This window comes from Macaca thibetana, chromosome 16, assembly GCF_024542745.1.
Source record: "Macaca thibetana thibetana isolate TM-01 chromosome 16, ASM2454274v1, whole genome shotgun sequence".
In the NCBI taxonomy this organism is placed as follows: Eukaryota; Metazoa; Chordata; class Mammalia; order Primates; family Cercopithecidae; genus Macaca; species Macaca thibetana.
This window is the reverse complement of record NC_065593.1, coordinates 58,520,419-58,543,480: the sequence shown is the minus strand read 5'-3', so window position 1 is coordinate 58,543,480 and position 23,062 is coordinate 58,520,419. Positions and strand designations below refer to the sequence as shown.

At 62.7% G+C, this 23,062-nt stretch overlaps 2 protein-coding genes across 12 annotated transcripts in view; one reads left to right on the top strand and one right to left on the bottom strand.

Moving 5' to 3' along the window:
* The window catches only part of NDUFAF8 (NADH:ubiquinone oxidoreductase complex assembly factor 8), a 269,205-nt gene that overhangs the window by 203,832 nt on the left and 42,311 nt on the right, over nt 1-23,062 (top strand). Inside the window, exon 1 of one of the 7 annotated variants that reach the window (XM_050764123.1) lies at nt 3,948-3,951. The exons of the other annotated variants lie outside the window; for them this stretch is intronic. The gene's annotated coding sequence lies outside the window, so the exon portion shown is untranslated. Of the gene's footprint in view, nt 1-3,947; nt 3,952-23,062 lie in introns of those variants that run through there. 7 annotated transcript variants of the gene reach the window in all.
* Nucleotides 4,097-23,062, bottom strand: part of CEP131 (centrosomal protein 131) — a 38,628-nt gene continuing 19,662 nt past the window's right edge. For 2 of the 5 annotated variants that reach the window (XM_050763991.1, XM_050763992.1), the window contains exons 4-26: nt 22,397-22,511; nt 22,016-22,143; nt 17,889-18,002; nt 16,633-16,791; nt 14,989-15,106; nt 14,380-14,496; nt 13,804-13,972; nt 13,297-13,391; nt 12,580-12,762; nt 12,176-12,352; nt 11,466-11,591; nt 11,237-11,362; nt 10,373-10,489; nt 9,409-9,511; nt 8,463-8,664; nt 7,255-7,362; nt 7,010-7,127; nt 6,851-6,925; nt 5,777-5,919; nt 5,381-5,570; nt 5,125-5,288; nt 4,417-4,477; nt 4,097-4,345 (exon numbers count right to left, since the gene is read on the bottom strand). In XM_050763991.1, the coding sequence (XP_050619948.1) occupies nt 4,271-4,345; nt 4,417-4,477; nt 5,125-5,288; nt 5,381-5,570; nt 5,777-5,919; nt 6,851-6,925; nt 7,010-7,127; nt 7,255-7,362; nt 8,463-8,664; nt 9,409-9,511; nt 10,373-10,489; nt 11,237-11,362; nt 11,466-11,591; nt 12,176-12,352; nt 12,580-12,762; nt 13,297-13,391; nt 13,804-13,972; nt 14,380-14,496; nt 14,989-15,106; nt 16,633-16,791; nt 17,889-18,002; nt 22,016-22,143; nt 22,397-22,511 (2,983 nt within the window). In that variant the 3' untranslated portion in view covers nt 4,097-4,270. Of the gene's footprint in view, nt 4,478-5,124; nt 5,289-5,380; nt 5,571-5,776; nt 5,920-6,850; nt 6,926-7,009; nt 7,128-7,254; nt 7,363-8,462; nt 8,665-9,408; nt 9,512-10,372; nt 10,490-11,236; nt 11,363-11,465; nt 11,592-12,175; nt 12,353-12,579; nt 12,763-13,296; nt 13,392-13,803; nt 13,973-14,379; nt 14,497-14,988; nt 15,107-16,632; nt 16,792-17,888; nt 18,003-22,015; nt 22,144-22,396; nt 22,512-23,062 lie in introns of all 5 variants that reach the window. The other 3 variants (XM_050763995.1, XM_050763994.1, XM_050763993.1) reach the window with 3 other exon arrangements.

The following is a 23,062-nucleotide window of genomic DNA, read 5'->3' as shown; positions in this document are numbered from 1 at the left end:
CCGTCTCCCCTGCTGGAACATAAACCCCTCGAGGGGTTGGGTGTGGTAACCTGGAGTCCCAGCTACTTGGGAGGCTGAGGCAGGAGAATTGCTGTACCCCAAATTCTAGGCCTGGCACTGACAGATGCCTTAGATGATTTGGTTGATGATGTGAACTGTCTCAAAGACGCAGGCTCCGCCAGGGAAAGAATGGAGCCCATGAGGGCGGCGAGCCAGATCGGGTGGAATGAAACCCAGGCAGAGTCCATTTGTGTTTCTAGGGTCTGGGCCCCACCCCGAAGCCCTTCCCCCACCCCCAACAGCCCATCAACCTAGACAGGGAAGTGACCCAGCTGGGGGAAGGGAGTCCAGCTTTCTCAATGGTGAGACTCGGGGTGCCCCCCACCGTGACTCAGAGACCCCTCCAAACCCCTGGGGACCTCCACAGTGTCTTGCTGGGTGAAGCCCTCCTCTGTGTTGCCGTCTGTTGGGCACTAGAGCTACCTGGAGCAGAAGGAGCTGGAAGGCTCAGGGCAACAGGTTTGACCTGGGGCCTTTCCCGGAAGGCTGGGGCCTAATAGCTGCCCCTGGAGCACAGAGCCGCCCCCTGCCCACCGCACTCCCAGCCTCCCGCACTCCACTCCCCACAGGGAAGAGAAACGCCATCTAAGCCCCCTTCCCCAGGCACCCCTGTCCAGGTGAAGCCGCCCGGCAGACAGGCCCTCTCCTCAATGTTCCAGCCTCTCAGGAAAACGCTTCTCATCAGAACAACACTTGAGGCCACGCAGCTGGAGGGCAGCACAGAGACAGGAATGATACTCGGTACCAGTCCATTCATCTAAAATCTGAATTAAAAACCAACAGGCTGGCTATGGTGGTTCACACCTGTAATTCAACTTTGGGAGGCCAGGGTGGGGTGACCACTTGAATGATCACTTGGTGATCACTCAAACCAGGAGTTTGAAACCAATCTGGTCAACACAGTGAGACTGTCTACAAAAGTAAAATAAAAGTAGCTGGGCATGGTCTCCCACTACCAGGTAGTCCCCACTACCTGGGAGGCTGAGGCGGGGGGAATCACTTGAGGCTAGGAGTTCGAGGCTGCAGTGAGCTATAAATGCGCCACTATACTCCAGCTTGGGCAACAGAGCAAGACCTTGTCTCAAAAAATAAAGATTAGGCCGGGCGCGGCGGTTCATGCCTGTAATCCCAGCACTTTGGGAGGCCGAGGTGGGTGGATCACGAAGTCAAGAGATCAAGACCAGCCTGGCCAACATGGTGAAATCCCATCTCTACTAAAAATACAAAAATTAGCCGTCTTGGTGGCGCACACCTGTAATCCCAGCTACTTGGGAGGCTGAGGCAGGAGAATCACTTGAATCCGGGAGGCGGAGGTTTCAGTGAGCCAAGATCATGCCACTGCACTCCAGCCTGGGCAACAGAGACTCTGTCTCAAAATAAATAAATTAATTAATTAAATTAAAATTTAAAAATTAAGACAATAAAAAACAAAATCCAAGAGATGCAACGATCCAGAGGTGGCCCCAAATGCAAAAGGCCCTCCGCACGTCCTTGTGAACAAATGAAGGACTCAGGAATGAAGGAGAAATGAACGAGCAAATGAAAAACCCATAAGACAGGGGCTGGGAAGCCGGGGATGCCCCCAGCCGAAGGTCACACCCGTTTCTCTCTCCTTTTCTGGCCATGAGGAGTGTCCCAGGCCTCTTCTCACTATCTCTGTGGAGGTCACCCTGTGCATCCTGCTGGAGACCTTGTAAACAAACTTAGTTTAGTAATTCGCAGCCGTTTCACTGATAAAAACACCTTTTCTGCGGCCAGGGCGCCCGAACGTGTGCCCCAGCAGAAAGCTCGGTTTCCCCACGTGGCCCCGCGCTGCTCCTGGGAGCCGGCTCCTGGGGGCTTCAGCTGCGGTGATGGAGGTGTGGGGCCCCCAGTACCTGAGATCTACAGCCGCCCACTCTCAGAGCCTGCCTGGCCAGCTGAGCTCACATTTGGGTGACGTTCTGGAGTTAAAGCCCAGCTGAGTGGCTCAGCTCTCAGCACCCTGCAGCCAGTGTCCCCATCGTCCCTGGGGGCCACTGCCCCCACACAGGCTTTGGTGAGGCCCCCAGAGCTTTGTCCTCAGCATGGGGCCTGGCCAACAGCAACTCATCGTAAGGGATGCAGCTGTCATCCTCGGCTCCTGCCCGCAGCCTCACCAGGAGGTACCTGGGTCTCACCCTGGCCCAGGAGCAGGCCCTGGGAGTGGGGTGGCCGCTGAGCTGAGCCTGAGTGTCCAAGACAAGCAAGGCTCACAGTGACCTAGGGGACAGTGGAAGCCGCCCCTCCCACCCCGCTAGGCACTGTCCCTGCTGTGCATTTCACCTTCACACAGGCCTGGCCCTGTCTGCAAAAGGGGGAAGGCCCAGCAGTGGTTCTGCATGACCAACCACGACCCGGGGGACCACACTGCCCTGTCCTGTGCCCTAGATACCCAGCCCAGTGCCACACACAGCTCCAGCCCGAGCCTCCAGCTCTGATTCCAACATCTTGGGGCCCTTTGGGGCCTCCCCCAATGCCCCAGGTCCTCAAGCATGATTTGCACAGTCCCCTGAAGCCACATTTGCCTGGGCCCTGTCCGTTAGGGGCGTTCTCCTAGCCTCACCCCCGAGGTCCTCAGCTCCTCCTGGCTTGGGGCCCTAGTCTAGGCCTGGACCTGGGAACCTCGGGGGTGGTGAGCGAGAGGGACTCAGTGGCCTGCACCCCCTGCCAGGCGGGGGACCCACACCAGATGCAGGACAAGGCCCATCTCACACACATCCCTGGTCACCAAAGCCAGCATGGGGACCAGGGATGATGCCACCTGGAAGGATAAAGACATAAAGACAAGGACATGCCTTGTGTCCAGGGCAGTGGCTTGGCCAGCAGGATGGTGCTGGGCGCAAGGACCTGAGCCTGGCCAGCTCCTCCTGGGGGAAGGCAAGCCCCAGGCAGGGTCTCGGAGCAGGCCTGGGCAGCTAGCAGCACCTCTGTTCCACAGGGGGCCTCCCAGGACCCCAGGCACGGGCCCAGCAGCCGCTGCGGCCAGGGAGGTCCTAGCCATGTGCAGGTGGGAAGACAGGCTCAGGGACGATGGGTCGACCCGGCGCAGATGCTGGGACAGTGTGGCATGGCAGCCCGAGCAACCCCAAAGCCCGGTCCCAGGACAGTGCGGCCTGCTCGGGGACCCTTGTCTCCCACCAAGCGTTCAGGCGTGACTTCAGACCTCCCATCCCAGTGCGTGGGCGTCCAGCACTCACTTCCCGCTCAGTGTAGACAGAGGTGGAGGGAGGGGCTGCCCCCCGAGGATTCAGGGCAGGTTCTGAGCTGACCGGGCCAAGCTGACCTGGGCTGAGCACCAGGCTGGGTGCGAACAGATACCCTGGGCCAGTGGGGGACCTGGTACCCTCTCCTGCCCTCCCCTGCCTGGGACCTTCCCCAGTGCCTCCTTCCTCAAGGGTGGGCCCTGTCCATCCCCATTTCTTGAGAGCTCCAGGCTGTCACACATAGCAGGGAGGGCAGGGCTTCCTGTCCCTCTGGAGTCTCCCAGCCGTAGGGGCACACTGGCGGCCGTGGGCTTCGAGCACCTGCAGGGCCGGGGCGGGGCCCTTGGAGCTCCTCCCAGGGGGTGAGTTCTGCTGAGCTCCTCCCGCACCTGGTCAGGAATGGGGTGGGGAACTCCCTGCGCTTGGGACTGGAGCCCGAGTCTCAGGGCCCAGGGCAAGGCAGGGAACAGGAACTTGGGGGTTGGGTTGAACGCTGGGGAGCTGCGGGCTGAGCGCAGGGGGGCTGTTGGCTGAGTGCAGAGGGGCTGCTGGCTGAGCGCAGGGGGGCTGCTGGCTGAGTGCTGGGGGCTGCGGGCTGAGCGCAGGGGGGCTGCTGGCTGAGTGCTGGGGGCTGCGGGCTGAGTGCTGGGGGCTGCTAGCTGGGGGGCTGATGGCCAAGCTTCATGATTCCCTGGTCAGCCTGCACGGGCTGGAGAGGGGAGTGGGAGGAAGAAAGCCAAACCCACGCCTGGCTGCCCTGCGGGTCTAGGGCGGCCTCTAGCCCAGGAGAGAAGACAAGGCAGTCACTCAAGGCACTGAAAACGACAGCCTCCTTTACTGTTAAAATGCAGCCACAGGTGCTCAGCCATGTGCATCTCAACCACCGGCCTCTGCAGGGGGCAGGTGGGCATCCCCGTGGGCCTCCGGGCCATATCCAGCCTCTGTCCTCTGCCTTCCGTTCTTCGGCAGTGTTCCCAGCATCCTGGTCACTTGGTACTCAGCGTGGGCCGCCTGTGCTGCTCCAGCAGCTCCTCCAGGTGGTCGGCCCGCTTCACCGCAGCCTGCAACACACCCGCAGGGTCAGGCCTGCTCCCAGCCCTGAGGTCCCGCGGGGCTGACCACAGGGACTCACCTCGTGCTGTGTCCGGAGGCTGCTCACAGCCTCCTCCTTCCTCGCGAGGGCCGTCTTCACCCTGTGTGTGGTGGGTGGTGGGCTTCAGCGTGGCCCCCGCCCCATGGCCCCAGACTGGCCTGCAGCGCACAGGGTGCCCGGGGCAGCCGCCTGGTCAGCCTGGTCCCAGCCCTGCTGACCACGACTCCTGTGGCTGGCCAGGCAGCTGTCCAGGGAACCCACCTGCTGTTGAGTCAGGACCCAACATAGGCCCCTGGAGTGTGACCCTGGCCACACCTGGAGAGGTCTGGTACCCAAAATGGGGTGGGAAGCCTCGCCCACACCCGCCTCTCAGCCCGTGGCAGCAGGCGGCACAGGAAGGACGTAGGACCCCCGTGGAGGGAGTTCACTAGGAATCTTACAGCGCCTGGCTCTTTCAGCGTCTGTACACCCAGCCCAGGGTCCCGGGAGCTGCCTCCCTGGAGAACTCGCCAGGCCCAGACACGGTCCACTCAGGTGCCCCAACAGGGATGGCCAACACCCTGGACTAAGCGCCAAGGAGGAAAACAGGTCCAGGTCTCCAAGGCCCCAAAGCCTCTACCTACAGGGCCCTGGCTCTGCATCTCCTGGCCTTCCTCAGCCACAGCCTCCTGGGGCTTGGAGCTGCAGAGGCCCTGCCTGCTCCCCTGCCCCGCCTCCATCTCCAGCCCTGCAGCCCCCGACACTCACCTCCGGTGCACCTCCTCCAGCTCCAGCTGCTGGCGGGCCTGCAGCGCAGCCAGCTCGGCCTTGGCCTGCCGCGTCTCCTCCTCAGAGGCTGCCAGCCGGTCCTCGAACTCCTGGCGGATCACCTGGGCCAGGTTGCTACGCTCGCTAGAAAGCTGCTCGTTCATCTGGGTGGGCACAAAAGGCAGTGAGCCGGCTGCCAGCAAGTGGCTGCATGCATGTAGGAGGGGCCTGGGGGTGCCCACTGCCCACCTGATACCCGCCCACTCACGGCCTGCGTGTCCTCCAGCGCCCGCTCCTTCTGCCGCACAAGGCCCTGCAGACGCAGATTCTCACCCTCGGCCTCCCCAAGCTGGCCCTTCAGCTCCGAGCATCGCTCCTGAAGCTTCCGCTCCGACTGCTCCAGCTCGGAGAGCTCTGCCTCGTACTTGTCCCGTAAGCGCTTAATGCTGGCGTTTTGGGGAGGGCAGGGTCACTGCAGCCCAGTCACACGTGGGTCCTTGCACCTCGGCTCCCGGGCCTCCCCAGCTGGCGACCCAGCCGTGCCCCACTCGTGGCGGGTGACCCAGCCGTGCCCCACTCGTGGCGGGTGACCCAGCCGTGCCCCACTCGTGGCGGGTGACCCAGCCGTGTCCCACTTGTGGCGGGGCCTCACCGACTCTCAGCAGCCTTCTCACTCTCCTCCTTGGCCAGCGCCATGTCGGCCTCCAGCCGGTGAATGACCAGCTCAATCTCCTTGTCCCGGCCTTTCCGGATTTCTTCCCTCAGCTCCTGTTCCCGGTTCAGCAGCCACGCCTCCTGGGGGGACACACGCTGCCTAGGGGGTTGCCACCCAGAGCTGGCCCGCGGGGCCAGGGCCAGCCTCAGGGGGTCCTGGGGGGCTCCAGGTTCTGAGCCACAGTGGAGCAAGGGGCCTTGCCCCTCTCCAGGCCCCCGTCCTGGGGTGTGCTACGTCCTGTCGTCAGGACCCAGTGTGGGCACAGGCGTACCAGAGATCGTCACGATGCACAGCCCAGGGTCCCCTCCCTCAGAGACCCACAGCCCATGACGGCCTGAGGTCACCATCTGCTACCAGATGGGCTGGGAAAGTAGGACTTGCCATGTTGCTGAGGGCGGGGCCTGGGCTCCCAAGCCCAGGCAGCGAGATCCTACCCTGGCAGCCTCTGGAAACTCATGTGCCCAGCCCTGGGTCCCACAGGCCTGCGTCGGGAGCATGCGCCTGGGCCCGGAGGCGTCCACTGCCACAGCCTGCCTGGCTGCTGGGTGACATCCCAGCCCACCAGGGTGTGAAACCAGGTGACGGTCATGGTCAGCCTGGGCTGTGGCCTCACGGCGGGCATGAGTGGTGAGAATGTGTGTGTGGGACTGTCACCGAGGCCAAGTCCACCCCTGCAGAAGGCCCCAGAGACTAAGGGGGGGCCCTGTTGTGCGTGTGCCCCTCTGTACATCTGAGTGTCAGTGGGCTGGTCATGGGGCGCACAGGTGGAGCAGCCCCTAGCGAGGGGGGCAAGACCTGTTCTCGGACCACAGAGGATGCGCCCCAGGCACCCTTGATCCTTCCAGAGCCCACACAAAATGTGGGCTGAAAGCAACATACTAGCGTCAGCTCAGACGACAACCCCAAGTAGCCACATGTGACTCCCAGAAACGAGACCCCGGGATGCCACGGCAGCAGGGCCCACCCGGGGCAGCCCCCAACCCCTGCCCACCTGGGCGCCCAGGCCCCCACCTCCTTCCTGGCACAGCCGGCCTCCCACGCCTGCCTCTCCAGCTCCAGCTGCTGCTTCAGGGCCTTCAGCTCCATCTGGGGGTGGACATTAAAAGGTTAGTCAGTCCCACCCTGCCCAGACCCCCGGCCAGGCCCAGCACAGCCTCCCGGGCCCTAGACCTGGTGCCGGCGCTCCTGCTCCTCCCTGCCCTTCTCAAACTCCGCCCTCAGGGCTCGGGTCAGCGCAGAGCTGCTCTCCTCCAGCTGCTGCCTCAGCTCCTCCAGCTCTGCCCGCTGCCTGTGGCCAGGGAGGAGTCAACAGGTGAGCAGTCATAGAGGAAAGAGTCAGGGATGGGAGAGGTCAGCAGGTGAGGGGTCAGGTGGGAAGGGTCCCTGGGAGAGGGCGTGGTGCCCCCGGGCGGCACCTGGCTGCCTGCTGGCCCAGTCGCTCCCTCTCCTCGGCCACCTCGCTGTACAGCCGCTGCCGTTGCTGCTGCAGCGCCCACTGCTCCTGCTCCAGGTGCTGCTGGAACCTGCGGGATGGTCAGGACTCACTTTCGGGGTATAGGGATGGGCAGTCCCAGGACTCACCCACCGAAGGGGCACAGGCCAACCACCAACCTGATTCAGAGCTCGAGAGCAGCCCCCTGGGGCCCTGTCTGGAACCGGTCCCTCCCCCTCGGCAGCTGAGGCCCCTCAAAGCCACCGCCCCGCCCGGGGGGCAGGCAGGGCCACGAGGACCTTGCCCATCAGCCAAGCTCCGTAATTCTCTGAGCTCCAGGCCCTGGTGGCGCTTTGGGAAGTGGCTGTGGAGCCGCGTCTGGGCTCCCTTTTCCCTCAGCCTTTGTGCCAGCCTCACCCTGTTCAGCGTTGCCCCATGAGTATGGAGGGCGGGAGGCAGGTGCCTGGTGGGGCCTTATCCACCTCCCCTGCCTCTGGCCTGAGGGTGCCAGGTGCCTGGCTCCGTGACCTGAGTAAGCTCGTGCCAGGGCCTCGTCCTGACCCCACCTTCGGGGAGAGACTGGGGGACCAGCCAAGCTGCATCTGGGGGGGACCAGCCGTGACAGGCAGCAGGGCAGACAGGAGTAGGTGGCTATAGGTGGCTTCCAGGCTCTGTCCTGGTGGCGCAGACAGTGTGGGAGGGGCTGCCACTGGTCCCTGTGGCCCACAGATCCTGACCACCACTGGGCACGTCCCCGGTCCCCAGGACTCAGGATGCAAGAGCAGGAGTCACCCCTCAGACCCCAGGCCAAAGGACTGAATGAGAGAGACCGTCCCTGGGCCCCAAGGTCAGAGCTGGAGCGGCCTTGAGGCCACCTCTCTACGGGTCAGCTGCTCTGGGGCCAGTTCTGAAAGAGTGGACGTCTGGTGGGGGTTCCGAGCCCTAACGCTGGGAAAACACCCGAGCAGAACCTGCAGACCTCGGCGGGCATGGACTGCAGACACAAGCCCGAGGACACTGGCCTGGCTGAGGAGGCTGGGCCCCTCCAGGGCCAAGTGCCCTGCATCCTCCCTGGATGCTGCACCAAGACCCTCGCCCACCTCTACATGGAAAACCCACTCCGACCTTCAAGGATTCCCTGACTCCCCACGCTGAGGGTCCTGGGCCCACCAGCCTGGGGCCACCACCCACCGCTGCCGAGCACGCTCGCGCTCCTGCTGGCCCAGCGCCTCCTTCTCCCGCTCCAGCTGCTCCCGCAGCTCCTCAGCCTGGCGCAGGCAGCGCTGCGAGGCCCGCTCGTCCGACTGCAGCAGCTCCGCCTCATGAAGGCTCTTGAGCCTCCGCACCTCCTGCTTGTGCCTGGCAATTAGCTTCTGGATCTCGGGCTCCAGGCCTGGGGGCAGAGCACTGGCTAGGGCCATGTCCAGCTGGGTGGGCCCGGGAAGCCTAACCCTGGCACAAGGCTGGCCTGTCTCAGGGCCAGAGGGGAGCCCGCCCACCCAAGGCCTCCTTGGATCCAACCTGAAGCACAGCTGAATCTGACACCCAGGAAGTAGGGAAGAGGCCCCCACAGGGCCACGGCGCCTCCCCCAGCCTGTGAGGCTCAGGACTCCCCGAGACTCTTGGTGCTCCCACTGACGGCTCCCAGGCACCCTGACAGCAGGTGTCCAGAGCAAGAAGACCAGGCCTCAGGGAGCCCTGCACACCACCCAAGGGTCCGAGGCCCCTTGAGACCCCAACACCCACCAGCCTCCTGCCCCATCTCCCTGCCTGCACCTGCCTCTTCCCGTGGCTCACTCTGCTTCCTGTGGCAGGGTCCACGTGCCACAGTCGTCCACAAACTCCCGATCTCCCCTAGCCCAACCCTGAGGAAGTGAGGCACTGAGCCCCCTCGTTTCAGTCCACTGCCTGGGTGCTGGGGGCCGGGCCAGGCTCCTGTGTGGAGCCCACCTGCCCCTAGGATCACAGCAGAGGCCGCAGGGGAGGCCGTGACAGGGGCGGTTGGGGCATGAGTGTTCACCTCTGCCCAGGAAGGTCTCAGACTACATGAATGCCTGAAATTATGGCCCTCTCAAAAGAAGCCCCGGCCGCAGCGCCCACCCCACACCTGGCCGGCTCACGGGAGGGGATGGCCCACCTCGGACAGTGACCTCCTTGATCTTCTTGGTTTTCTCACTGATCCACTTCTCCCGGCGGACTTTCTCAGTGGCACTCATTAGTTCTTTGAGTTTTTTAATCTCCTGTGAGCAGGAGAACAGGTCAGGAAGAAATGATGAGAAGACACCCCCATCCCTTTGCCACCCTGCAGGCACAGGCAGGGCCGGGCTTCCAAGTCCAACAGCACAAGGCTGGGGCTCGTGGGTGGGTGTGCTGCCCCGAGACATACACGCCGGCTCCAGAGAGCCATGGCTGCCCTCCCCAGCGCCGGGGGCCAGGCTGGAGGCCCAGGTCCACCCAGTCACACACCTTAGTGGCCTGAGAAATGGGAGGGCAGCCATAGGCCTGCAGAAGCCCTGCCCCAGAGAGGAGCGCTACTGCCTGTCGGGATGGCCCCAGAGCCTGCATTCTTCCACGTGACTGGCAGTCCTCAACTCCGGCTGTCAGCCACAGTCACGTGCAGGGATTTTAAAATGCCAGTGCCAAGCCCCACTCCAGAGCCTGGGCTCGGGACCATCACTGCCCAAGCTGGTAGGAAGCATAGCCAGGGAGGCTGAGGCCCCCAGGGAGCCCCACACAGTGCTCCACCAACACCTGGTCAGCAGAGAGAGCAGGTCCCGTGGCCCAAGGACCTGGCAGTGGGGCAGGCCAGGCAGAGACTCCTGGGTCCACGGCGACCGTGCTGTGGCCGGGCAGGGACTGTGCGTCCACATCTGTGACAGCAGGCCCACGGCCCCGCCCCAGAGCCTGGCAGCTAGAGAGGCAGGAGTGGACTAGCTCGGTGCCATGGTGCTCCCCCAGACAGCCCCACCCACTGCTGTGGCCCTGACACTCTGAGGCAGGAATGAGGACTCCGAGTCCGACCCTGTTCTGGGGGCTGTGCCGGCTGAGCCTGGCCTGTGAGCCCGGCCTGGGACGCTGTGCAGTGGGGAATGAAGCCTCACCAGCTCGTGCTGCGCCTGCACCTGGGCCACACGCTCAGTGCATCTCTGGTCCTCCTGCTTCAGCTCGGCCACCACAGCCTCGCACTTTTCACTCAGGACCTTCTTGTCTTCGATCAGCTGTGTTGGGGACCAGAGGTGAGGTGGCTGCACCAAGGCCCCAGCCCAGCAGGAGCCCTGATGGAGGAGACCCTCCCAGCCTCCGAGGGAGGCTAAGAGCAGCCCTCTCCTGGGGCTGCCCCTCCTAGGTTTGTGGATGGACCCTGGGGCCAGCGGGAGGGCATGTCTGCAAACACGGGCCCAGGCCTGCATCCGCCGTCCTGTCCTCAGCTGGGGGACCCAGAAAATGTCAGAGAAGCCCCAGCCCACCCCCTGCAGTGATGTCAGCGTCTTCCTAGGATGAGGGTAGGTTTGTCGTGCCCATCACCCAGCCCCGGAGGAGGCCCACTGTCTGCCAAAGGGTGTTAGCACCACACCAGCCTCACTGCAGGCCCCAGGCCAGACCCCAGGTCAGGACACACCTGTGATGACCACCAAGCAGCCCCTGGAGGCCCCTATTCTCACGGACCCCAGATCTAGAGAGATTCTCTCCAGAATAGGACCCGGCCAGGGCTGCGACTGAGCCGAGGGGCCGGCGGGACACCCCTACGACCCTCGCTCGGGGCAGCTCTGGGTAAAGACAGGAGTGTCCTCTCCAGGGCATGGACGGCTGGGAACGGCACGGGAAAGGCTTGGAACGCATCCAGCAGATACCTGTGTGACCCCCGACACAGGAAGAAGCTCACCGGCAAAGGGAAGCCCCTGACTCTGGAAGTCTCCATGAGCCACGAGCTGGGCCTGGGCCTCCGCGGTCCCCAGGCCGCTCACCTGGTCGATGAAGGCCAAGTGCCGCTGGATGGTGGCCTCGTAGTGCTCCCTCTGCCGCTGCAGCTGCCGGCTCAGTGCCTTCTCTGTCTCCTTGACCCGCCGGACCGTGAGGTCTCGCTGCTGCGCCTGCCGGGTGTGGGCAGAGGAGGGAGGCGCTGGGACCAGTGGGCCCGGCCTCGGCAGGTAGGAGGCTAGGAGGGCCTAGGATTAGCAGTGCCCGCAGCGTTACCAGCGCTCTCTGCAGCAGCAGCATGGCCTGCTTCTTCTCCTCCACCTCCAGCTTCAGCCGCATCACCGACGTGCTCGCCTCGGACCCCAGCTCCAGGGGCCCGGGCCCCGCCTCCAGCACCCACCCCTGCAGACACAGCCAAGCGTCAGGCAGCAGTGGCAGAGGACAGGGAGGCAGCCAAGGACCTGACTCGATGCCCCTGCAGCCCTGCCCTCCAGGGACAGAGGGGCTGCTGCACATGGGAGCCCGTGGGAAGCCAGAGGACAGGTGGCAGGCGGCCTGGCAGAGGCCGTTTTCATTACTCAGTACAGGAAATGGGGGCCGTGGCCTCAAGAATAAAAAACAAACCATTTAAAAAGTTCTGTGCTTCCCAGCTTCCTGCCCTGTGACAATGAGTTCACGTCACTGCTCCATTTAGCCTGGCTGCTGGTGTTCACCAAGGACAAACCAATGGGTGGCCCAGAGGACACAAGGCTCCGGAGGCCTGAACTATCCACACATACAGGCTCGTGGAGGCGGCTCAGGGCAGCGGGGAGGTGGGTGCAGTTGGGGAATGTGGGCCCTGCCACCTCCACCCTTAGAGTCCCGTGGTGGGGGCTGCACAACTGGGTGGGTACATGGTACGGGACCGCCTCCTGCTGGGGACCAGGTCGGGGCTGGCGAGGGACCTCCTCCCCCTGGGGGCCAGGTGGGAGCGGGCAAGGGGCGACCTCCTGCTGGGGGTCCGGCTGGTCCTGCCCAGACTTCTCCATCTCGTCCAAGAAGCTCATGATGCTTTGTAGTTTGGCCTCTGAGAGCAGCGTCCCATCCTCAGGGGGTTCGGGGAACGCACTGAGTTTTCCAAATTTCTCCAGGTTGTCAGCTGTCAGAGAGCTGGCATCGTCCTCCTGTGGGACAGGAGGCCAGCATCAGGGGCTGTCAGGGCAGCCTGAGGACTGGGGGTCCCCAGGGACAGAGGTGGCAGCTGAGGCTGGGCTCTGGGAGGGAGGGTCGCGACCAAAGCAAGAAGGAGCCCGTGGCACCCCCATTTTCCCAACCCCTACAGCCACCGCATGCTCTGTGTGGATGGCACGGGTGGACAGACTGGGCAGGGCGGGGCACACACTGCGGTCACCTCGCTGGCCCAGGCGTATCTGCCCCTGTGATGGGCCCTGGGACGGGGCAGCGGCTCCGGCTCCTTCTCCAGCAGCTGCAGCGTGTGCAGCAGCTCCTCCAGGGGCCCCCTGGATTTGGTGCTGCCCCTGCTCGGGGCCACCGTCTCCAGGTTGTCCCCAGCTGCATCCTGGGCGAGAACGTCCTGCAAAAGAGCAGGCAGACAGATGCAGCAAGGCGCAGAGCCCTGAAGGTGCCGCGGGAGCTCCCCAGTCCTGACATTCAGCCTCTGGAAGGTGAGGCCAGGGCTCAGACCTTCCCACCCAGTCTCTGCAGCTGCTCAAACCCAGAGCAGCTCCAGCCACCAGGGACTCCTCCCAGCACCCCATTCCTGGAAAACAGGCTGTGCAGCCACCTGGCCCCACCACAGAGCAGCCTGGGAGCTTTGGCTGTCACGTCACCCCTCGGAGCCAGAAGCTCCTCTTATGTGGATGAGGATGCAGGGCCCCCGACCCCAGGACATCTGTAAAAACCCAACAGGTCCACCCCAGCGAAGGCTCCCCTCGGGGCAGCCAGCACCGTGCATCAGAACAAGAAGATCCCCTGGGTGGCCTCTCCGGGCACGAGTGGCCCCTAGAGCAGAGGAGCGGCTGGGACATCTCAGCTCGGGACACCCCTGGCACAGACGCAGCCCTTAAAGCCAAAACCACAAGGGAGGGAAGGACAGCTGCACCCAGACCTGCGTCCTGTCCTCTGGAGGCTGCTGTGGTTCTGGGGACGAGCTGGAGGTGGGCAGGCAGCAGTCTCCAGGGCCTGCAGCAGGGAGGCCGGCACCTGCACAGCAGAACACAGCATCATCCCACAGAGAACATCCCGGGGTGGGCAGCGACTCTGGAGGCACCCCTGGGAAGGAGCCAGGCATAGGGGAGGCGGAGGCGACCCCAGAAGCAGAGGAGCTGCCGGGGATCCATGGCCTTTTGGGTGTGGAGCTGTGGAGGATGAGTGCCACCCCACCCTTCCACCTTTCCGGGCCTTCTGCTCTGTAGGGCCCCTACGTCCAGGACCACTTGTTTGTCAAGGTCTCGGCACTCTCGTCAGGTCAGCTGGGGGCCAAGGCCCCTAACTCCGAGGACTGGGGCTGCCAACACGGGCAGCAGCACAGGAGGCTGAGGGGAGGTCCGCAGGGGCTGCACCTCTTTCCTGGCTGCAGCCCAGCCCACCTCCACGGGCACAGAGCCACTCTCACCAGTGTTGATGGCCTTGAGGGCCTGGTGGGCAGTGTCGCCTGGCGTGGGGGACGGCTCCTGAGCAGGCCGCCGCGTCCCTGGCGCTCTGGTCTCCCCGGGATTCTCAGGCGGCCCACGCTCAGCTGTGATCGCCTTCTGGGCTCTCAGGGCTCGTTTCTGTTGCAGCTCCTGCAGTGGGAGCGTCGCTGAGCACTGACCTCGGGAGAGGACGACCCCAGGCTCCCCAGCCAAGCTGCCCTGAGGCTCGATGTCCTGGGGCTTCACTAAGCACTGCCCCCGGGAGAGGACGATCCCAGGCTCCCCAGCCAAGCTGCCCTGAGGCTCGATGTCCTGGGGCTTCACTAAGCACTGCCCCCGGGAGAGGACGACCCCAGGCTCCCCAGCCACGCTGCCCTGAGGCTCGATGTCCTGGGGCTTCACTAAGCACTGCCCCTGGGAGAGGACGACCCCAGGCTCCCCAGCCACGCTGCCCTGAGGCTCAGTGTCCCGGGGCCCAGGGAGCCCTAGCATCGGCCCCATGGTCAGGCCTGGGCCATGGTACTGCTCAGAGGTCCCTGCGCAGTCAGCCCGGGCACCTGAATGGCCGCTCGCCTGGCTTGGCATGCCTTCTCTTCCCGGGCCTTCCTCCTGGCTGCCTCTTTCTGCTGGTGCAGGTCCAGGAGGGTCCCCTCGCCTGGCCGCTGCCGCTGCTCCTGCCAAAGAAGCTGGTGCCATGTGGTGTATACATCGGGAAGACGGAATCTAGACCCAGACTGGAAGCTTCCCCACAACGCCCCAGAGTCCCCTAGAGTTCGCGGAATCTCAGGGCCAGCAGGGAAGGTGAAACCCCACCAGGACCTTGAACCTGCCATTTCTCTGCTCTACCGAGGAGGAGCCCTGCGTCACAGGTGGCCAACAGCTCCGGCACGGGGGAGACGGCTCATGCCCACGGAGTGTCCTCCGGAGACCGTCCAGCCTGGGACGGACCCAGCAGGCATTTCCCGACACCCAGACCCTGACGACTGCCAGTGAGGACCACCCTGCCCGTCCGCAGGGACCCAGCGTCAAGAAGGATGCTGCACCCAGAGACAGGACCCACGGGCAATCCTAGGCTTTGATTCCACCTGTCCCAGAAACTCAGAGCCCTGGGATTCTGGGCCAGACCCCCTGGGGGAGCATGGAGTGACTGAGGCACCCACACTGACCTCCCGCTTGGCCTGCAGCAGGTGCTCCAGGGGGGCAGCTCCCACTCGGCGCCGCTGCAGCTGGCGGCGGTACCAGCGCTGGATGGTGACAGCGGCCTGGTTCACCTGGTGGATAAACCTGCCCAGAGAGAAGGGCTCAGGGCCAAGACCAGACCAGCGCCCTGGCAGGAGCCAGCTGGTTGCTGGTGGAAGGTCCAGCTGGGGAAGAGAGAGGCCGGCGGCTACACACAAGTAGCTCTTTTCACACGGCAGGACCAGCCCGCCTGGACCAGCTCCACGAAAACCCAAAACCTTCCCCCTGGGAAGGTGTCCAGGGGAGAGGAAACGTCTATCCACGCAGGCCTGTGTGGCCTTATTTACAATCGCCAGGAAGTGGGAACGGTTCAGATGCCCATGACCTGGCTACGGTGTGAACACTGGATGGCAGGACCCTGCCCACAGGCAACAGGCCCGGGACTCAGACCAGTGCAGGCCACAGGCCGTGGCTCCACAGAGGGTGGTCAGAACAGGCAGGGCTATGAGGGAACAGACTGGTGGCTGCTGGCATCAGGGCCAGGAAGGAGCTCGAGGGAAGCCTGGAGGTGCTGGGCCATTTCCTTATCTTGGTCCGCTGTGTCCACAGACAGCACTATACACCCTGGTGGAAGCTCATGGAACTGCACACTTACAATGGGCACCTTTTATTGTATACAAATTATGCTGAATGAAACTGATTAAACAAACAAACAAAAAATGCTTCGCCTTGGCTCTCGGGACCATGTGTGGATCCTCTCAGCAAAGGCATTAACAGAGAACCCAGAACGTGTGAGCCCTAGCTCGGGGGCGGTCTGCCCCAGGCAGAAGTAGGGGGCTTTGAAGAGCCACGGGCATCTGGTCCCCCTTCCCTCATGCTACCCACTGCGTCTACAGGCCTGGTCTCCCTAGACCTAACTGGGTGGCAGGGTAGGTGATGGCTTCGCCAGGGGGAGGCTCCGAAAGTCCAGGCAGGGAGGTACCCCCGTGACTCTCCTGACCAGGAACAACCATCATGGTCACAGGAGGCTCTGCCCACAGCCCCTCCAGCTCCCCAGGGGTAAGTGGCAGGGACACAGCCCCCAACAGTCAGCGTCACAGGAGGCTCCGCCCACACCCCCTCCAGATCCCCAGGGGCAAGGGGCAGGGACACAGCCCCCAACAGTCAGCGTCACAGGAGGCTCTGCCACAGCCCCTTGAGCTCTGGGTGTTGTTGGCTTTTTTCAGTTCTGTATCTTCTTTGCCTTTAATACTGTTTTAAGTAACAGTTTTACTGAGGTACAATTTCCATACTACAAAATCTACTCATTTTCAGTGTACAAGTCAATGATTTTTAGCAAATCTAGAGTTGTGTGACCATCAGCACAGTGCAGTTCTGGAATGTTCCACTGCCCCTGGAGGAGCCCTCTCTGCCACCCCTACACCTGCCTTCTATTTGCTCTGATGAACTTGCCTTTGCTTGGTGTTTTATGTAAACAAAATCATGCCACATGGAGTCTGCTCAGTCTCAATATTTTAAAACAACTATTGAATGCAAATTTCTATCCTCGGAGGTGTGAGCCCCCAAGACCCCGACGCCTGCCCACCCCTGTGTTCTGGCCTCAGGCTCCCCACCGCCCCAAGAACGGTCACCTCTCAGCCTCCTCCTCTGTCACCTCCTTCCGCCTGGGCAGGCCCGTGGTGCCCCCAGCGTTGTTCCGGGCCGAGTGGCTGGCACTGGAGACATTCTTTGGTGGCTTCCCGAAGCCACTGCTCTCGCTGCCCTCACAGGTGGCTGCCTTGATGATGTTGCTGACAGGAAAGAAGCAAACGGCCTCATCTCACCACCCAGGGGAACGGCTCTGCCCACAGGCCGCAGGTGCCTGCTCCCGGCAGTCCCAGGACTGAGCCTGGAAGGAGTGCTGGCAGGCCGGCCGCCAGGGCAGAGGGGGACAGCGGCAGGTGCGAGGCCAGCTCTCCCGTGCCACATCCTGGCCTCTGGACCACCTGTGCCCTGACAAGGTCCCACTCACTGGTACCCAGGATAACGAGCTCTTTGCATTTAAAAAGTTCTCACTAAAGTTACATTGGGAGGCTGGGTGTGGTGGCCCACACCTGTAATCCCAGCACTCTGGGAGGCCAAGGCAGGCAGATCACCTGAGGTCAGAAGTTCGAGACCAGCCTGGCCAACATGGTGAAAACCTGTCTCTACTAAAAATACAAAAAAATTAGCCGGGCATGGTGGCGGGCACCTGTACTCCCAGCTACTCAGGAGGCTGAGGCAGGAGAATCGCTTGAACCTGGGAGGCGGAATTTGCAGTCAGCCAAGATCACGCCATTGCATTCCAGCCTGGGCAACAAGAACGAAACTCCGTCTCAAAAAAAAAAAAAATTCCATTGAGAAAGTTCCCAAAAGTCACAGGAGTCCAGAGCCTGAGGGACACTTGAGAGACCCCAAGACCATCCCCAATCCCAGCAAGACCGTGCAGTGGTGGACTTGGGGGCTCCTCTGCTCCGCTCAGCCCACCACCGCTGTGACGCCTTCTGGGCTCTGGACAATCCCTGGCTTCCTCCTGGGGGCCCCACCCCATGGTGAGCCCCAGACCTCCCTGTGCCGCCACATCTGGGTTGTTTTCTGTCTATGGGAAGCTGCCGACCCAAGGACAGCAGAGGGTGGCGGACTCGGACGGGGGCCCGGCTCGCGGCTGCTCCACGCGGTTTTATGTGCACTGACCACGTGCCCTGGCCGAAGTCGGACCCCGTGTGCACTGACCGCATGCCCTGGCCGAGGTCAGACCCCATGTGCACTGACCGCGTGCCCTGGCTGAGGTCGGACCCCGTGTGCACTGACCGCGTGCCCTGGCTAAGGTCGGACCCCACAGCCCCGTGGCCTCCCCGGAAGACCTTACTTGAGGGAGGGGGCAGTCTGGTTGGAGCTCTTGAGCGGGGGTGCCCTCTCCGAGGGGGTGTAGCGGTTGTGCACCATGGTGGTGACGCAGTTGCCCATGGCTCCCTTGTTGCTCCTGCCAGGCCGGAAGAGAGACAGGAATGGTCAGGCCTCCAGAGGGGACGCCTGAGATCTCAGAGCCACACTCGCAACACGGGCTGGGCGGGGACAGAGGCCTTCAGTGCTTGCCACGTTCTGGCAGCAGCGTCGTCCGGTGTCCCCAGGCCCCTTCCACAGCCTGCGCCCTGATGATGGGGTCCTTCCCAGGATAGGAAAGCTCAACCTAGGGGCTCCCGCGGGGCAGGGGATAGAATCAAGGCGTGAACGCCGGATGTGCCCAAGACAGGGGGAGCCGCTCAGGCCAGCAGCGCACAATCAGCTTCCAGAGCAGACTCACAGAAGCGAAGCCCCATCCCACACAATGGATGGAAGCCACGCTCTCTGCCTCTGCCCCTCCACAGACCCACAGGAACAAGCGGGGACAGGACCGATACCGAAGCTGACAGGAGGGACGGGGAGACTGCAGGAAACGGGCATCTGCAGATCCGGAGGATTAGAAACAGAAGGGCCAGCAGAGAGCAACTGGGACGCAAGGGAGGGTCTAGGCATTGTGGGGAGGGAGGGCGAGCAGCTGGCAGGTCCCATACCCCCAGGGAGGCACGCGGTTCTCCCACAGGCATGGACAGGCTCTGAGGCAAAGGGGACAATCTGGCTGCTTGGCAAAGCCCCTTCCTCACTTGAGCTGCTAGCATCCACCCTGCCCTCCCCAACTGGCCCTGCGGGTAGAACAGAAGTGGGTGATTCACCCAGGACAGACGCCGCCACCCCTCCCCAGCAGTGCAACTGGGCAGCCAGGACTCGAACCCTGGGGCGGGCTGGGGGTTTGTCTCTGGAGAGACTCAGCCTGCGAGAAGAGTCCCACAGACACTAGTAGGTGGGGATACCCGACAATGCCCTGCTCTCTGCACAAGTGCCCCAGAGAGGTGAAGCCACCAGGCGACCGGCTTCCAGCTAACTCCCAGGACCTCCCTTTTAACAAGAACCACCAAGACATCTGGACAAAGACCAACACGTCAGAGGCCCAAAACCAAACCAACAGAACGTGATGGGAATGAGGGCAAGCAGAGAGCAGAGCACTGCACGAAACCTGTGCTTGGCACCAGCCTGTACCCGGCACCAGCCCGCACCTGCACCGGCTCGCACTGGGCACCAGCCCACGCCCGGCACCAGCCTGGCCTGCACCTGGCACCAGCCTGCACTCACAAATGTTCAACAGCTGGTTCTCAGAGCGGGGCTCATTTGCCAACTTGGGTGGTGTGAATATTCCTACCAGGACTGAGTCTGAGCTGCTCCGGAATGAGCAGCATGTCATGTATTCATAAATGTTTTCAAGAAGACTAGATGGCCGGGGTGGTGGCTCACGCCTGTAATCCCAGCACTTTGGGAGGCCGAGGGGGGCAGATCATGAGGTCAGGAGTTCAAGACCATCCTGGTCAACATTGTAAAACCCCTTCTCTACTAAAAATACAAAAAGTAGTGGGCGTGGTGGCGCACGCCTGTAGTCCCAGCTACCCAGGAGGTTGAGGTAGGAGAATTGCTGGAACCCAGGAAGCGGAGGTTGCAGTGAGCCGAGATCACATGCCACTGCACTCCAGCTTGGGCGACAGAGCGAGACTTCGTCTCAAAAACAAAAAACAAACCACCAGAAGAAATAGCTTGAAAAGACGCTGCTCCTGGGGAGCAGGAGCCACAAGTGGGAGGGGCAGCGGGGGGAGTGGAGGGGCAGTGGGGGGGCATGGGAGGGGCAGTGCGTGGGGTAGGAGGGGCAGCGGGGGTGGGTAGGAGGGGCAGCGGGGGGGGTGGGTGGGAGGGGCAGCGGGGGTGGGTGGGAGGGGCAGCGGGGGGGTGGGGGGGGCAGGGGGGTGGGGTAGGAGGGGCAGCGGGGGGGGGGGAGGGGCATGGGTGGGAGGGGCAGTGGGGGTGGGGTAGGAGGGGCAGTGGGGGTGGGTGGGAGGGGCAGTGGGGGTGGGTGGGAGGGGCAGGGGTGGGGTAGGAGGGGCAGTAGGGGTGGGTAGGAGGGGGCAGTAGGGGTGGGAAGGGCAGTAGGGGGGGGGCAGTGGGGGGTGGGTGGGAGGGGCATGGGTGGGAGGGGCAGTGGTGGGGTGGGAGGGGCAGTGGGGGGGTGGGCAGGGGGGGGTGGGAGGGGGTGGGAGGGGCAGTGGGTGGGGTGGGGGGGGACAGTGGGGGGGGGTGGGTGGGAGGGGCATGGGTGGGAGGGGCAGTGGGTGGGGTGGGAGGGGCAGTGGGTGGGGTGGGGGGGCAGCGGGGGGTGGGGTGGGAGGGGCATGGGTGGGTGGGGGGCAGTAGGGGTGGGTGGGGGGGGAGGGGCAGTGGGCAGGGGGTGGGGTAGGAGGGGCAGGGGGTGGGAGGGGCAGCGGGTGGGGTGGGGGGCAGCGGGGGTGGGTGGGAGGGGCAGTGGGTGGGGTGGGAGGGGCAGTGGGTGGGGTGGGACGGGCGGTGGGGGTAGGGGCAGGAGTGGCGGGGGGTGGGTAGGAGAGGCAGCAGTGTTGGGGAAGGAGGGGCACCACATTTTAAGCCTATGGTGCTGTTTGACATTTTCACTGTGTATGCACATGTAACTCTGATAATACTAAGGTAAATTTTCGGGCCAGGTGTGGGGGCTCACACCTGTAATCCCAGGGCTTTGGGGGAGGCCGAGGAGGGAGGATTGCTTGAGCCCAGGAGTTTGAGACCAGCCTGGGCAACACAGTGAGACTTCATCTCTACAACAAATTTTAAAATTAGCTAGGAGTGGTGGTGTGCACCTGTGGTCCCAGCTACTCCAAAGGCTTGAGCCCAGGAGGTAGAGGCTGCAGTGAGCTATGATCGTGGACGCCAGTCAGGGTGACAGATGAGAACCTGTCTCTAACTTAAAAATAAATTAAAAAGCGCCGGGCGCGGTGGCTCACGCCTGTAATCCCAGCACTTTGGGGGAGGCCGAGGCGGGCGGATCACAAGGTCAGGAGATCGAGACCACTGGGTGAAACCCTGTCTCTACTAAAAATACAAAAAATTACGCGGCGCGGTGGCGGGCGCCTGTAGTCCCAGCTACTCGGGAGGCTGAGGCAGGAGAATGGCGTAAACCCGGGAGGCGGAGCTTGCAGTGAGCCGAGATCGCGCCACTGCACTCCAGCCTGGGCGACAGAGCGAGACTCCGTCTCAAAAAACAAAACAAAACAAACAAACAAAAATAAATTAAAAAGCAAGAATTGGGCTGGGTGCGACGCCTGTAATCCCAGCACTTTGGGAGGCCAAGGCGGGTGGATCATGAGGTCAGGAGATCAAGACCATCCCAGGGAACATGGTGAAACCCTGTCTCTACTAAAAAAAATACAAAAATTAGTTGGGCGTGGTGGCACGTGCCTATAATCTCAGCTACTGGCAGGCTGAGGCTGGAGAATCGCTTGAACCAGGGAGTCAGAGGTTGCCGTGAGCCGAGATTGCGCCACTGCACTCCAGCCCGGTGACAGAGCAAGACTCCGTCTCAAAAAAAAAAGAAAAAAAAAAAGGCAAGAATTCTTCCTGTGCCAACCCTGGTGAATAACCGCACTGTCTCTCCCCTGAGACTATTCCTTTGGCAAAGACTCTAAATGCCAGAGGAAAAATGTGTCCCCAATCCCTTCCACTCATGGGTCCTCTGAGGCCTAGCCCAAGGAGCCCACACTCTCCTTCAAGGCTCAGAGGCAGCTGCCTGGAGTCCATTTATTTTGGGGCTTCCCTAGGCCCCCTACAAACCTCCTCGGCCAAGGTCCCTCCCCAGACCCCACCCTCTCAGCCCCATGTGAGCCTCCCCATGGCCTGAAACGCTGTAAGAGCAAAGCCTGGGCCGAGAGCCCCTTATATGCAAGATGCCACCTGGCAGCCTCCTGCCTGTGCCCTTGGGAATGAAAGCCATTCTTTCACTCACTCACTCATTCATTCATTCATTCCAAAGCACCCTGAACCAGCCATAAACAAGACAAAGACACACAGTCTCTACTCGAGGAGCCTCCCATCGGCGCACGTCGTGGGCACCTGCACAGGTCGTACCTGTTGTTAGCAGTGAAGTTGGGGGCCAGGGCCACGGTGCATTCTTTCCTCCGCGGGCCCGCCGGTGAGTCAAGGGCACTGGAACTCCGGGCATTGGGTGGCAAGGTGAAGCTCCGGGGCTGGTCATCCTGTCAGACAGCTCAGCCCGTGACACCACCCGCACACACCCAGCCACCCCGTCCCTTCCTTGCCTCTCCCACAAACGGGAGGAGCCCCTGACTTCCCACACAGGCAGGTGGATATCCCAGGGTCTGCCATGTGAGATGTAAGCTCGACACCCTCCCTGCAGTGCCCTTTTGCAAAGGCAGTGAGAACAAATTAGGAACCAGGCCATAATCCAATCGCAGAGACCAGGACGCGCGGCCGCACGCACCACCTTACCAGGACGTTCCAGGTGGCTCCCTTCTCGCTGGGCGCTGTGCTCAGGCTGGCCGGCCTCTTTTTCCCACTGGGACTACCCTCGAAGAGTGTCAGGAAGTCCGTGGGCTCCGCTGGTCTGCGTCAGAGAGAAGGCGGCACACAAGGAAAGTCACCAGCCAGGAAGCCGATGCTAGGCACACAGACCAGGCAGGTCCCGCGAGGACAGAGGGGCTGAGGGACTAGCAGCAACTCTGTTTCCAGGCCCAAAGCCCCGATCTGAACACCGTGCCTGGCCAGGGTTCCTCAGTGGAGCTGGGTGTTTCTGTCAGAAGCCCCTGGGAGATTCATCAGTCACACTGATCACAGCTTCTGGAGACAAGGGACTTACTTGTTTTGTTTTTTTTTTTTAATGTTAGTAGAGACAGGGTTTTGTCTATGTTGCGCAGGCTGGTCTCGAACTCCTGGGCTCAAGAGATCCTCTCACATGGGCCACCCAGAGTGCTGGGATTGCAGGTGCGAGCCTGTGCACTCAGCTGCCCACCGAGGGCCTTAAATACCGTGGCTGCCTCTGCTGCCACCCTCTTCCCTGTGAACAAGGAGCCACACACGCTGCTGCTCAGAGCAGAAGGGGAAGCACAGCTGCAAAGCATGGGCTGGTGGCCCATCCCCACTGCCACCCTGCCCCAG